At 43.4% G+C, this 14,101-nt stretch overlaps 1 protein-coding gene across 1 annotated transcript in view; it reads left to right on the top strand.

Annotated features, from left to right (window-relative positions):
* Itpr1 (inositol 1,4,5-trisphosphate receptor type 1) overlaps positions 1–14,101 on the top strand; it is a 323,135-nt gene that overhangs the window by 276,129 nt on the left and 32,905 nt on the right. Inside the window, exons 54-56 of the mRNA XM_032905993.1 lie at positions 3,213–3,388; positions 8,036–8,200; positions 12,764–12,959. Of these exons, the coding sequence (XP_032761884.1) occupies positions 3,213–3,388; positions 8,036–8,200; positions 12,764–12,959 (537 nt within the window). The remainder of the gene's footprint in view (positions 1–3,212; positions 3,389–8,035; positions 8,201–12,763; positions 12,960–14,101) is intronic.

Genomic DNA, 14,101 nt, shown 5'->3' with positions numbered 1-14,101 from the left:
TATAACCACCAGGCCATTATCATATGTAACAAAACTAACACTAAATCTTGTAATAGTCCAAATTCACATTTCTCCAGCTGTCTCCAAAATTTCTTTCTAGAACCAGTCTCTTGGAGTCTAGCACTAGTTTTCAGTACTGTGTTAATAGCGGGGAAAGAGCAGGTTCTTACCTTGACCTCTTCAGAACTTGGGTGCAAGTATTGTACCTGCCACATTTATGGTTAAAACAAGGGGAATCTTTTAAAAGCCAGGCTTTGTGGAATGGGTTGTTTTTCGGGTTTTGTTGTTTGTTTATTTGTTTGTTTGTTTGTTTTTTATCTCAGCACTTAGAAGACAAAGTTAGGCAGATCTCTGTGAGTTCAATCCCAAAGAATTCTAAGATAGCCAGAGCTATATAGTGTGGCCCTGTAGTGTGGCTACATAGTGTAGCCAGAAAAGAAATATGTTCAAAATGTTTAAACATTTAAGAAATGAAAGGTAAGCCAGAGAATGGGAGAAAACATTTCCAAAGAATATCTCACTATATCAGGCCGTAAATGCAGAAAATGAACACATAAAACAGTATAATAGAAAGACTACTACATTAAAAGGATTAAAAGTATTTGCTCAGATAATTAATAAAAGAAGATCTAAGGATGACCAGTAGGTACATGAGAAGATATGCCTAGAGTTTTCAGTAAAATACAAGTTAGAACAGTGATATATTTCTATAGGCCTTCTAACATGGCTGAGTCACAAGACTGTTGATATCAAGGCCTAATGAAAGACAAAAAGAAAAAAATTGTGATTGTTTTGGAAAGAAAGCAGTTTGGCACATTATGTGTAAGAACTAGCAGTCTACTTCTCTATGTTTGTGCAAAAGAAAAGATAACATCAGTTCCACTCCAAGATTTGCACTTGAACGTTCTAGTAGCAACATTCCCAGTATCTCTACATTGGGATGACCACAAACATCTATTCATTTATTGAGTGAATAAATAAATTATAAATTGTGGTACTTCCATAGTATGGACTGTTACTCAGCAGTAAAAACAATGAAGTAGGAGTGGCTACCACGATTCTTAAACACTTCTCAATCACACAAAAGACTACCTACTAATACAGTTATTTACCCATTTTCATGAGAACTGCAAGATTATAGTAACAGGAAGCACACACTCATGGTATCTGGGAGTGGGGGTGGAGAAACACATAAACTGCAAAGACCTCCAGCAGTCTGTCAGAGTGCTCATGTTTGTCAGGGTGAACACATTCTGTGTCTTGATTGTGGCAACAACATCCTGTGGTTGTCATGTGACAACAAACTGTCAAAATTCTTGTTCTGTGTGCACAGTGAATTAATACTTTTTTTAAACCATAAATGAAGACTATTAACATTAGAGGCATGTACTTCTAGCCATTTCCTAGGTCACTTTGGATAAAATACATAAAGACTGGGTTGCCTTTAAAGCAGAGATATTACACCAACTTCATAGGATGATAGAGTGGGCTGAAAAAATGATAATTAATGAGAACAGGAGAGACAGCATGATAAATGACAGGTGTTAAATATGCACAAAATGGTACGTATGCCCCCAGAATCCACATTTTTTTAGCTTCTATAAACCTTACATGCCTTTGGGCCCTTTCATGTTCTGTGTATGAGGTGTACATGGTCACATGTGTTGAGCACATGTGTTTATGCATGTGTTGAGGTTCAATATAAACATTGCATGTGTTGCTTGATCATTCTCCACTTTATCCATAGAGGCAGGGTCTCTCACTGGAGCCCAGGCTAGTCTACCTAGCTAGCCTGCTCAGGAGATGACCTGTCTCCACCTCCCACCCAGTAACATTACAGGAGAGCCACCACACCCACCCAACATTAACACAGATCCTGGAGACCTGAACTGCCCCTTTGTGCCCATTTTAACCAGCTTGGATGTTGAAAGTAGGAGAAAAAAAAACAAGTGGCTGATTCTAGGGGGACAGTTGAAGAGAAAATGCCTTGGGTGGCTGGACTTAGCTGGAGAAAGGCAGCCACCTGCATCAGTACCTCCTTCTGAGCTGTGCTATACTCCTGGCTATTCTAAAGAAGAAAAACTCCTTTATATAAGTGTCCTGAATCATGTAGCACTGCTTGTTTACATCCGAGGGAGACTCAAAATGTGACAGCATTTGCAGTAGGGGTGTTTTATTTTTTTTAATGACTGTTTTACAGAACTGTATTTTTAGCCACGTTGGCTCATGTTATGTAACCAAGACGTCTCGTGGGACACTCTAAATAGAACCTGAAATAGCAAGAGATGACAAAAACTGGTAGAAGCTCGTTATCTTCTGGGTTAATCTAACTGTAGATGATGCTCAAGAGCCGGAAGTCGCCTTCCCCCTTCCCTTGAGGAAATCAAATTGATCCATGGAACCCGCAGTTTTGCTTCCGTGTTTTGAATATGAGTAAGCTCAGGCTTCTGGTTCCTCCTTCCCCAGAAGTGAATTACGACCTGTGAATGGGTTTTATTTATTGAATACGAATCTGGTGTCTCCTCTGGGCCAGGTACTTTTCTCAAGAGTCTAGACAGAAGACAAACAAGTAAAATGATGGTTATCAAATAGCAGCATTTGAGGTTGGGGAGATATCTCAGATGGTTAAGAGCACTGGCTGCTCATTCAGAGGACTGGGATTCAATTCCCAGCACCTACATGGCAGCTCACAACATTTGTAATTCCAGTCCCAGGGGATCTGGCTCCCTCACACAGACATACATGTAGGCAAAACACAAGTGGACATAAATAAACCTTACAGAAAGAAAGAAGGAAGAAAAGAAAGAAAATAGCAGCATTTGAGCCAGGAATGTAGTTCTGTGGGTAAAGAACTTTCCTAGCATACCAGACCCTATAGGAATAACCAGGAAGTATGGTGACATAGCGTAGGAGGAAACACTTTGCAAGTTCTTTGTGAGTAGGAATGACTTACCAAAAATAGCAATGTCTCAGCTAAACCCAAAATACACAGGAAGACCAGAGAATTGGGGGAGGGGGGCAGTCATGCATAAGAAACATGAATGAATGCTTGAGAATCCAAAAACCATAAAACTGAGATTTTGAGATTAAAAAAAAAAATCAGAACGTCATTTAGAGAAGTGACTGAAGAAATTGTCGTCAGACCTATCTTACTCTGTCACCTAGATGCCATGGAAACACAAATTCCAAAGAAGTCTATGCTGTCTTTCCAGGAACACTAGAGCCACACTGGTCCGGCCTCCTGTGGACAGCCATGCTCATCTCTCTGGCAATTGTCATTGCGCTGCCCAAGCCCCATGGCATCCGGGCCTTAATTGCTTCTACAATCCTACGACTGATATTTTCAGTTGGATTACAGCCCACACTGTTTCTGCTGGGAGCTTTCAATGTAAGTATGAATCGCTTTATAGTACAATTCTTACATGTGAGTAGATAGGAATGCTTTTCATTTGGTCCCTAGCATCTCGACCTGTGTTTTCAATCTAGGGGGAAAAAAGTGCTGTTAGCCTGATATCTTCCTTGACCTCTTCCGTGTAAATTGAGTCTCCCAGGGCATCCTTTGGGCCTCAACACAGCCTGAGGAGTTTCCCTCTCAAGAGCTAGACAGGAACAGTAGCAGCAGAGGAAGTTTAAGTTAGTTTGGCCTGACCAAAAGTTTGTTTGGACCATAGGTTTTTAGCCAGCAAATCAAATGATCAAATATTACCGTAGCACTCGGTTCTCAAAGGGCTCACATAGAAAAGAAGAGAGAGGTTAGAGGGACTTCATAAACAGAGCAAGTGGTGAGGGAAGAAGGGAATAAGGAATGGCTATTTAGATGTCACTGGAGCTCATGGGCATACTGTCATTATAGTTGAAGGGATATCAAGAGTCCTTAGGAAGCACTGCTGGCTGATGGAAGCCTGTGGGTGGCATAGGAGTCCTGCATCTTGAGAATCTCATAGTACCTTCCTTTGGCTTTGGTTTCTAGTCTAAGCATGTAAGAAAGCTGAGGTGGCCGTACAAAATCGGAAGTGTGATAGAAAAATACGGGTAATACATAATTGTGTCTAGGTATTCCGATGGCAAAAGCATCAAGGAGTCTGGCAGGGTAAGCTCAGAGAAAGGCAGCAGCTTTAAAGTTGTGCTTTGTTGATTTGGTTTTGGTTTGCTTTTGGTTTCAAAATATTCTTGCTATAGGGCCCAGCTTAGCTTTGAGCTCTGTGTGTCCCACGCTGATCTTAAGATGACTCTGTAGCCCATGCTGCCCTCAAATTCATGTTCTTCCTGCCTCAGCCTTCCAGAGTGATAAGCTTACAAGTGTCTGCCACCACACCTTATGAAACTGTACATGAAAGAATAGAAAAGGTGGGGCCAGGAAGTGCCAGACTCAGGAAAGCGTTTTGCTTGTTTTAGGCTTCATAGGCCTAAGCGGAGCAATAGGCCAGAGAGCTGTGTTTAGGGTGGGACTAATCCTGGAACACTGAAACTGGGATAAATTCACTGAATGTCTTCTTCCAGGTTCCCGTGTATTTCCAAACCATCATTCCATGGTGGTAAATGTTAGATGGGGAGTTGAAATAGAGGATCAATGACAGAATACATACGGGAAGTTCGGGGTTCAACAAATTAAAAGTGTTGTAACTGCAATACTCTTCAAAGACCTAAAGAATAATTATGAATCTCTGAAAAAGGGAACCTACCTAGCCGTGTTTCCCAAATGCTTTAGCCTGTAGTTTTGCAGATGCATCAATGGGAATAATGCTGGGAGATTCTGTTCACCTTGGTAGGAAATGCTTGCAGTGTTTTGAGCCAAGATAGTTTTTACAAAGGCATTTTAGAAAATTCATTGATCCATGTTATATCGACTGAGGTGTGAGGTACTGTAGGCAGGGAGGCCTTAGGGGCTCTGCCAGTGCTTTTGATCAGGTGCGGTAAGGCTGAATCATAGACAAAAGAAACCATGTGCAGGTGTCTCGGTGGTGAAGGAAAACACCATGGGGTAGGCAAAAAGGGAGAACCATATCCTTCACAAACCATGGCGACACCTTTTTCTTCAAGCAAAGATGTATTATTATCTTAATAGGATGGGCAAGAAAAGGGATAGATTTATTTTATGTACTAGTTGCTTTTCTGTTGCTGTGACAAAATGCCATAACCAAGGCAATTTATAAAGCATTTAATTGGGCTTATGGTTTCAGAGGGCTAGAGTCAATTAACGGGGGAGCAAAGGCATGGTAGTAGAACAGCTGAGAGCTCACATCTGATCCCCAAGCAGGAGGCAGAGAGCAAACTGTGAATGGGCTCTGGTCTTGTGAAACATCAGATCTTCTCCCCACCCACAGCCCACTGCCATGTGACACACTTCTTCCAACAAGGTCACAATTCCTACTCTTTCCCATGTAGCCTACCAACTGAGGTTCAAATCCTGAAACGCACCAACCTGTGGGTGCTATTTTCATTCAAACTACCTGGGTCTGGGGGTGTGGGGTCCATGTGTGTACATGTATTTGTGCCAGTGTATATGGAGGCCAAATGTCAACTTTAGTGTCATTCCTCAGGAGCCATCCACCTTCTTATTTGAGACGGGTCTTTCACTGGCTTAAGGCTTGCTGATTTAGCTAGGCTAGCTGGCCAGCCAGCAAGCGCCAAGGACGTCCCTGTCACTGTCTCCCCAGTACTAAGATAGCAAGCACACACCACCACACAAGGATTTTATTTTTACATGGGTTCTGGGGATCAGACTCAAGCTTGCACAGGAAGCACTTTAGCAACTGAGCCATCTCCCTAGTATAAAAAATACAAATTTAACTTTTAAGTTTCCAACCATGGGTAACTGGAGCAAGGCTCTGATCACCATCTAAAACAAAACGATGCAACCATGCATTTGCAGTGTTCACTTATGCTTGAGGCGACAAGACGTGCCATCACTGTTAGCTCTGACATTCTAAAACCATGGGCACCATGGTGAAGAGAAAGAGAGGTTTTGAATAAGTGTCGCATGCTGTGAGAAGTTGTTTCAGAGGGAACGCAGGATGATCAGATGTCGGGCAGGACAGATGGATGGAAAGAAAAGATATTAGTACCTCAGAGAGTATGACTGTCCATTTCTTTTGTTCTGTTCTTTGATCATTCCACAGACAACACATCTTTAACAAAGACCATTTTGAAGGAAGACTCAAGTTAAATAGTTACCATCTACAATGCACTAGCTGTGGAGGTCAGAACAGCTATCATAAATAACCACTTAGAGTTTTGTTCTGTTTTGTTTTAGCAGGGGACACCACTTGGTGGGTATGGGATAAGGAAGAGTAGCTGAACAAACAGGAGAAGGCTGGGGGAAGAGGCTAGGGTGTTATCAGAAGGACGGCGAACTGGGGTTAGGGTTAGGACAAGCTAGGGGAAGCTGGATGGATGTGCTCGGAGCTGACAGATTCCCTTAGAGATAGAGCAGGAGGCTAGATCAAAAGCTGGTCGAGCACAGTGGGTGTGGAGTAGCAGCAACAGACTGAGTCCATGAACAGGAAACACTCGCTCGAGAAGCAGGGAATGTTAAAGAGAAGGGTGAGTGGGCTGAAGTGTGGACTGTTGGCCGGCTCAGGCTTTTAAAACTTGGCTGTGTAGGAAGTTCTGTGGTGTCAACTGACCTACAAGCATCTCTTGTTTCTCCAAACCCCTCTCTAAAACTCCACCCAGTCAGCCATGCTTCGCTGCCCTGCGAGCAACTCTTACCCACAGAGTCAGAACTCAGGGGAAACCTGGCCTACCGTGTGTTGAGTGTGCTTGAGAAAGATGGAGGTTCTGTCTGGGCCGGCATCCTCCCTTATCTGATTGTCAAGGAGTTCGATTACACTGGCCTACAGATTAGCTGGCAGGATGTCTGTGTGCCTGATGCCAAGGGAACTGGAGTAGAGAAGATGGTTTTCCCAAGTGCAGTCGAAGAGTCTTCTCTCTGACTTTTCTGTCACTCTGTTAATAGAAGAGGATTTCCAGGCACGGGGTGTCTGTTCACATACAAGTATATTATCCAACAGGTAAGTCAGGGCCCCTTCAATAGTAGGTGTCAGGAAACCCATGTTAGCTGAAGCAGAGTGGAAATGCATTGGTTCATTTTGTCATAGACAACAAGAGCCTAGTTTCAGATATAGCTGAATATGGAGGCTTAGGCCGTGGCATCAGGGCCCAGTTCTTATGTCCCTTGTTTGGCTCTGTGTCCACTGAACTTTTGTGGATTTTTTTGTTTGTTTGTTTGGTTTTGTTTTTGTTTTTTTGACACATGGTGTGGTAAGAAGGCAGTAGCCTAAACTCATATTCCTTCAGGTTCAAGGTAAGTAGAAAAAACAAAATTGTCTTTTTCTATAATCCCAGGAAAATGCCTCCCAGGTTTTACTGGCTCATTTGGTCACGTGGCAATCCTTGAACGATGATTATATCCAGAAGAATACAGTATTGTGATTGGGCAGATGAAGCTGTTTCCAGACCTCAGAAACTGGTTCTTGAAAAGGGGTGGATCCCCATGGGAAGGTCAGAAATCATTCCCACAAAGAAGTACAGGGCAAAGAGCTCATCCTGGCCAACCCTATTTTGGTTTCTTAAGAAAATGTTCGTCTTGCTTGTGAAGACAGAATTGAAGAAAGTTGAGAGGAGTCCACTTCTCATTATGATGTTCCTCTGTAGTGTCTTGGGAGGAGCCAGCTTAGATAACAAGCTCTAGCCATGCTGATCACAGAGTTCACAGAGAGAGGTGACTTCTGTCTTTCACTGACTCATACAAGAATGTTAGAAATGTTTCATTTTGAAAATCCTCGTCTCGGTGTGTGTTAATTTTGTTTTCGCCGTACACAAGTGCTGCTTGATTGCTAGTGCACATGAAATTACTTGACTACTGTGTAATTTGTATTATGCCTGAAAAGCAAAGTCATGGAATGACTCGGAGTCCCAGGACAGTTCTAAGAGAGCTCGGTGGGCACTCAGTGCTAAGGCTCCTCTCAGGTTCTCATGCACAGTTGAGCATGGTCTCCGCCATCTGACTCTTCCCGCCACCGTCTGTTCTCAGGTCTGCAATAAAATCATCTTCCTGATGAGCTTTGTGGGCAACTGTGGGACCTTCACCAGAGGCTACCGAGCCATGGTTCTGGACGTTGAATTCCTCTATCATTTGCTGTATCTACTGATCTGTGCCATGGGCCTCTTCGTACATGAGTTTTTCTATAGTTTGCTGGTGAGTACCAGGGGTTCACACGTTCCACGTGTGGAGAACTGTGTGTGCCATCTCTTATCACAGACCCCACCTTCTAATGGCAGCTATTGTTCCAACTGCATCTGGTCTGAGGGTCTGAGAGGGAAAATGACATGTGAAACAGGGCAGCTCCTGGGAACCTGGCAGTGTGTGATCCCATTGTGTCCCGTGTGTGGCACATCTGTAGTTTCCACTCATGGAAGAGGTGTCTTTGCAGTTCAGATGTTTCCTATGTATGTGTCTGTTTCTCTCACACGGGAAGCACTTGCCAAGAGGGATGTGTTTGACACTATCACCTATGGTCCTCTGGGATCTGTTTCTCAAAGAAAACTTGTAGGGACCAAAGTAGGAGCAACCTTCAAAGCCTCAAGACCCGGGACAATGAGCTTGCTAGGTAAAAGTGATTTTGTTCCTATAGAGCCAAGTTGTCAAGGCCTTGACAGTTGGTGAGTTGGTTCTGTCCCTTTCTGGGGAGCAGATTAAGTTACAAACCAAATAATGATTTTTCTGTGCTAAAGTCAGAAGAAACCTAGATCTATAAAGTTGGGGATAAGAAATTTCAGTGCACCTATATAACGTGGCAAGAAGCATAAACTTTTATCCTGAAGACACAAGAAACATAAAAATATGAAAATCGAAAATACCCAAGGCCTCAAAATAAGAATGAGAGGGGGTAGGGAAAGAGAAGGAAAAGAATGGAAGGGAAAGGAATGGAAGGGATTTAGAAGGGGGGAATCGTGGAAAGCCCTTTAAGGAAAGACTACCTGTGGTTTCTAAGCTGTTTGCTTTTGTCTCTGCCTCAGTTTCCTTACTTACAAGTTAAGAATATGTTTTCCTCGCAGGGATAATGTATGCTGCCATACAAGGAAACCATAAAGAATTCACCAGCATTAGCTCATTCCATGAGTGCTAGATGTTGGCAGGCTAAACAGAATGGATTATTTTCTCTAGTTTCAGAATCTGTCTGGCTGTACTTTGAGGTTTCAGGCAAAGGGTTGGCAGGATGTACTTGTGAGTGCCATTATGAGGACTGTTTTGGTCCAGCACACTCCAGTCCTCCCTGGGGAGAGTGGCAGAGGTGAAGGATTGTCTCTTGTCACTGCTTTGGGGGCAGGGGTTCTCTCCCAAGAGGTAGAAGTGTGTCCTTCGTGCCCTTTGCCCTGTGCCCTCTCCCTCTGCTGCTGTGTGGCTTTCCTTGCTGGTCTCCCTCCTGTTGATCCTGTTTCCTTCCCTTTTCATTTTCATTCTGTTTCTTTGTTTTTTGTTTTTGAGTCATTTTGGGGGCCAGCCAGGGTCCTTCCTAAGTGCAAGGGACAGAGTGAGATGAGACACGCGTTCCTTACCTCACAGCCTCACCATCAAGACAGAGACCAAACAGTAGTAGCTAACTCTGCAAGCGCACGCTTCTCCCGCACTCTCGCCCTCCTTTTGAGGGAGATGCTATCTTCCCTTCGCAGCTCAGGGCTGTGAGGCATGGTGCAGTTAAATAACTTGTGCCCTGAATCACACAGTCACTTGATCTTCCAAACCCAAATGTCATTCCTCCAAATCATGGGCAGGCCTGTGCCTCTGTGAGACCAGCTTCCCATGTTGCAGTTCACATCCGTGCTCTCAGAACCCTCATGTGTCATGGAAGCACAGTGCCGCCGTCTAGATCACAGTTAAGGCCGCTCCTGTGTGTGTCCAGGGGTTGCTTCCGGGTTTTCTGAGCCTCGGCTTGCCTGTGGAATTCTCTTCTTTTCCAAAGAAATACTCAATGTGTCTGACGAGAATGCAAAAAACAGTAATGCCACAAAGAAAGAAAGCCTCCCATGTTCAAAACACACCCGAGTTCTCAGTAAGAGACAGAGAGAGACAGACTTCCTGTGGAGAAATCTAGAGTCGCCTGGGTGATCACAGGTCTCTTGGCTCTAGCGATCTAGGAGGAAGGAACAGTAATCCCTTGGCCTAAGGTGCCATGGCCCCCAGGAAGTATCTGGGCCTGGCCTCAAGCCTGCATTCCACTTGTATTCTTAAGAAAATATTAACACAAGAGATGAAAACGTACAAAGTTCCTAAAGAGCAGCTGACGGAAGGAGAGCTCCAGATGGTCACTGAACGCCGAGACAGGTTCATCCCTAAGTGCCAAGCCAAGGCAAGCGCATTAAAACGCCCACGCTTTCTGAGTTTAACCTGTCACCTGAGAATAGGTTAAAAAGCACAGTCACTCCTGGTCTGGTGGCCATGGGGACACAGTGTAGCAAATACAAATTGACACAGCATGCTTGAGTGGCTATAGGCAGTACTCTTCTATTATAACAGGATTTCCCGATTTCTGTTTCTGGAAATTAGTCAGAAAGTCGTAAGTAGACAGATGTGTAGACAAGCATATCCAGAGGTATTCATCACAGAAGCAGTTGTGATAAGACAATTGAAAACATCCTGACTATTCACAAGCATAATACTGGCTATGTTAAGTGTATGTGTTTCTATACAACACTAGGAAATCATTTTGACATGAAATGTCCCTGAATTTGTCTGGGAGTGGCTGTAAGTCAGTCTTACAGTATTTATTAATAATATCTATACATTCCATTTTTAAAAGGAATAACATGTGGATGTCTATAGATGAAGAAATGGAATTATTAGTTTTTTCCCTTTGTATTCTGTGTTTTCCAAGTCATGTTTACTCAGAATATACATGTATATGTATGAAAAATGTATTTTATTGTTTAAATTTTGAAAATTTCTTTAAAACCATAACATAGTCTTTTCTGGTTAGATCTTTTGATTCTGTGCCTCCTGCCCACAGAAGACAAGTACCCTTTGTTCTCTATCTGACTCTCTTCGTACTTCACATTGAGTTGCTAGAAAATATTTAACCAACGTTAAAGCAACACAGCCTTTTACTCTCTTTTGTGGATTGAATGCCACATCCTTGCTTCCTTTTAAGGATCCTACTTTGCCCAGTACCCTCTAGGAATCTAGTTTCAGGACACAGATTGGAGTTAGGCAGGGAGAAAAACTAATTGGCCAGAAAATGGCCTCAGATATAAAATTCTAAGCTGGAAGACATTGAGAGACCAGCTCAGTCCACTCGTTTTACAGATGAGGAGATGGAGGACCACCGAGGCTCCGTCAGCCTTGCTGTAAATCAGTGTGGAGTGGAGAGCCCAGCTGCTTTCCCCATGACCAGCTTCACTGTGCACAGTTAGCCAAAGCCACAGTGAAGACCAAGCCTTTCAGAGCTGCCTAGACATGGGAACAGAGGCAACATTAATTAAAAACAACGACGACGACAGCAAAACTATCCTTGAGCCAGGTCTGGCAGCATGTGCCTGTAATACTAGATGATTAAGAAGCTAAAGCTGAGGCAGGAAGATTGAAAGTTTACTGCCAGTTTGGGCAACACAAGACCTCCATCTTAAAAAAATGAAGTTTCTAGTCCAAGAGTTACCCAGAGCCCCCCCCCCCTAGTTGCTCCCCAGCCAAACGGTTGCCTGTACTTAATGGAAATCTATCTACCTATCAGCCTCTAATGCCCACCTTCAAGGATCCTGCTTTCTTATGAAGCCCACTTGCTGCAGAGAGCATGTCCCTTGGTTAGGGGTTAGGCCCAACCTATGAACCCAGTGTGACCTCCAGGGGCCATTCCTGTACTAGGGGAGGAGGTTAAGAGGTAAGGCTCCCTGGTATGTCTCCCACTATAGACATTCTTCAACCATACTGTATGGCTTTGTTCATCAGGAAATCAGTGATTACCAGTTATGTACTTGCACAGTATATAAGTATGCCTGTGTGCTAAGCACTGTATATATAATCCTCGGTTATTCTTCATATTGACTCTCCATCTGAGGGTCTGCATATGTGGAAACTGAGGCTAGGGGCGAGGGACAGAACAAAGCCCACAACCCCATTGGCTATCAGTAACTGAGCTAAGACGTTAAACCTCAGCAGTCCAGAGATACTGCAGCTTGCACTAGCTAAGTGGTTCTCAACCTTCCTAATGCTGCCACCCTTTAGTACAGTTCCTCACGTTGTGACGACATAAAGTTATTTTCCTTGCTGTTTCATAACTGCTAATGTTACAAATCATAATGTAAATATTATGGAAATAGAAGTTTGCCGAAGGGTTCATGAGAACCCTTTGAGAACCATTACAACTAACTGGAAACACACCTGCCTTCACCACTAGATTCTGGCCTTTCCAGAGGTCACAGGTACCTGAGTACCTGGCCCTTTGGAGAAGCTCAGAAATTAGATGCTAAGTGGCTGGGCTCCAAGGCCCTCAGTACTTTCTTTCCCCTCGCTCTCTGAAACTCCTCTTTCTATTTCTGGAAACTCTAACCTGTTTTGTGTGCGATTTGAAGTTGGTACTGATTGCCACCCCCTCTTCTGTGTTTATTTTTCCTCCTTTTTACCATCCTAGTTCTCACTGTGAAGACAGGCAACATGTTATGTGTTAAAATTATAGAACGATTCTGAGTTTCCAGGAGAATAAACGATGCTGATATAAACCTAAGCCCTTAACAACTCTTCTCTCATCTTGTTTTTTTTTTCTTGAAGCTTTTTGATTTAGTGTACAGAGAGGAGACTTTGCTTAATGTCATTAAAAGTGTCACCCGCAATGGACGGTCCATCATCTTGACAGCGGTCCTGGCTCTGATCCTGGTTTACCTGTTCTCAATTGTGGGCTACCTGTTCTTCAAGGATGACTTTATCTTGGAAGTAGACAGGTTGCCCAATGAGACAGCTGGTCCAGGTGGGTTTGGGATCCTCTTGTCTTTTTTAACGTTAACATGATTATAACCAGACTAGAGTAAATACGTGACCTTAGCAGGCAGGAATGTCTCTAACACCAGAATACGAAATCTAAATACAGGTGTATTCAAAGAGTAATGCTGAATACTGTGTTATGAGAGCCGGTGGCTACTCCATGCACTGAATTCATTCATTAAAGCCACATGCGCTCACACACATTCTGATCCAAACTCTCAGGAGGCTGAGATTGGTGTAAATTAGAGGCCAGCCTAGACCACAGGTAGCAAGGTTTTATTTCAAAAATACACAGAAAAGGCTAACTTACTAATGCCATATTTTCAACCAGCACAGCTTTTTTCACAAAGCATTTTGACTGTATATAGTGAAAGCTTCCCTTTGACTTAGTGAACCTACTTCTGGTAATTTATACTTATGGGGAAAACCGGCTGAGTGTGTGTAAGAACAGACGTGTCTAGGGAAATGTTCACTGCAATGTGAGGTTGGGAGCAATCTAAATATAAGTCCAGTGAAGTTGGCCCACATCCAGGGGGTGGCATACCCCACACAGATACAAGCCTTTATGGACAAACACTGATAACATGAGAAAATACAGAATAATAATAGTGAGATCATACTTTCAATTAAAACATTTGCATAACCATTTTGTTTTGTGTCTGGAGTTTTGTGAGACAGGGCATCTTATAGCTCAGGCTGGAACTCACCACGTAGCCATAGCTGACTGAGCCCCTCTTCCTCCTGCCTCTACCACCCAAGTACTAGGACCACATTCACACATATACCACACTTGACTCTCTGTATATTTAATGTAGAAAGACAAACACACACGCTTTTTGCAGTGGCTAGCCTTGAAACTTTATTTAATTTTTTTTAAAGAGATGCGAATTTTCAGTGGGCTCCTGTCTATAACAAAACTGGAAGTGGTTTCCTATTGGCAAATGATAAACAATGGCCAATTGGTTTTGGTCCTTATTAGTTGATGCCAAAGCATTCTTTCTCAGAATAGCTGTCAGTACTTAGTGAAAAGCACCTGGTCATAGGTAGGCAGGCTGCCTGAGTGCTGGGGACAAGCTAGACCTTCTATGATGCACCAGGCTTGGCGCCTTCTCCCCGAATCGTGCACCT

This window comes from Rattus rattus, chromosome 6 (assembly GCF_011064425.1).
Source record: "Rattus rattus isolate New Zealand chromosome 6, Rrattus_CSIRO_v1, whole genome shotgun sequence".
Taxonomy (NCBI): Eukaryota; Metazoa; Chordata; class Mammalia; order Rodentia; family Muridae; genus Rattus; species Rattus rattus.
Note: the sequence above shows the minus strand (reverse complement) of the source record. Positions and strands in the feature narration are given on the sequence as shown.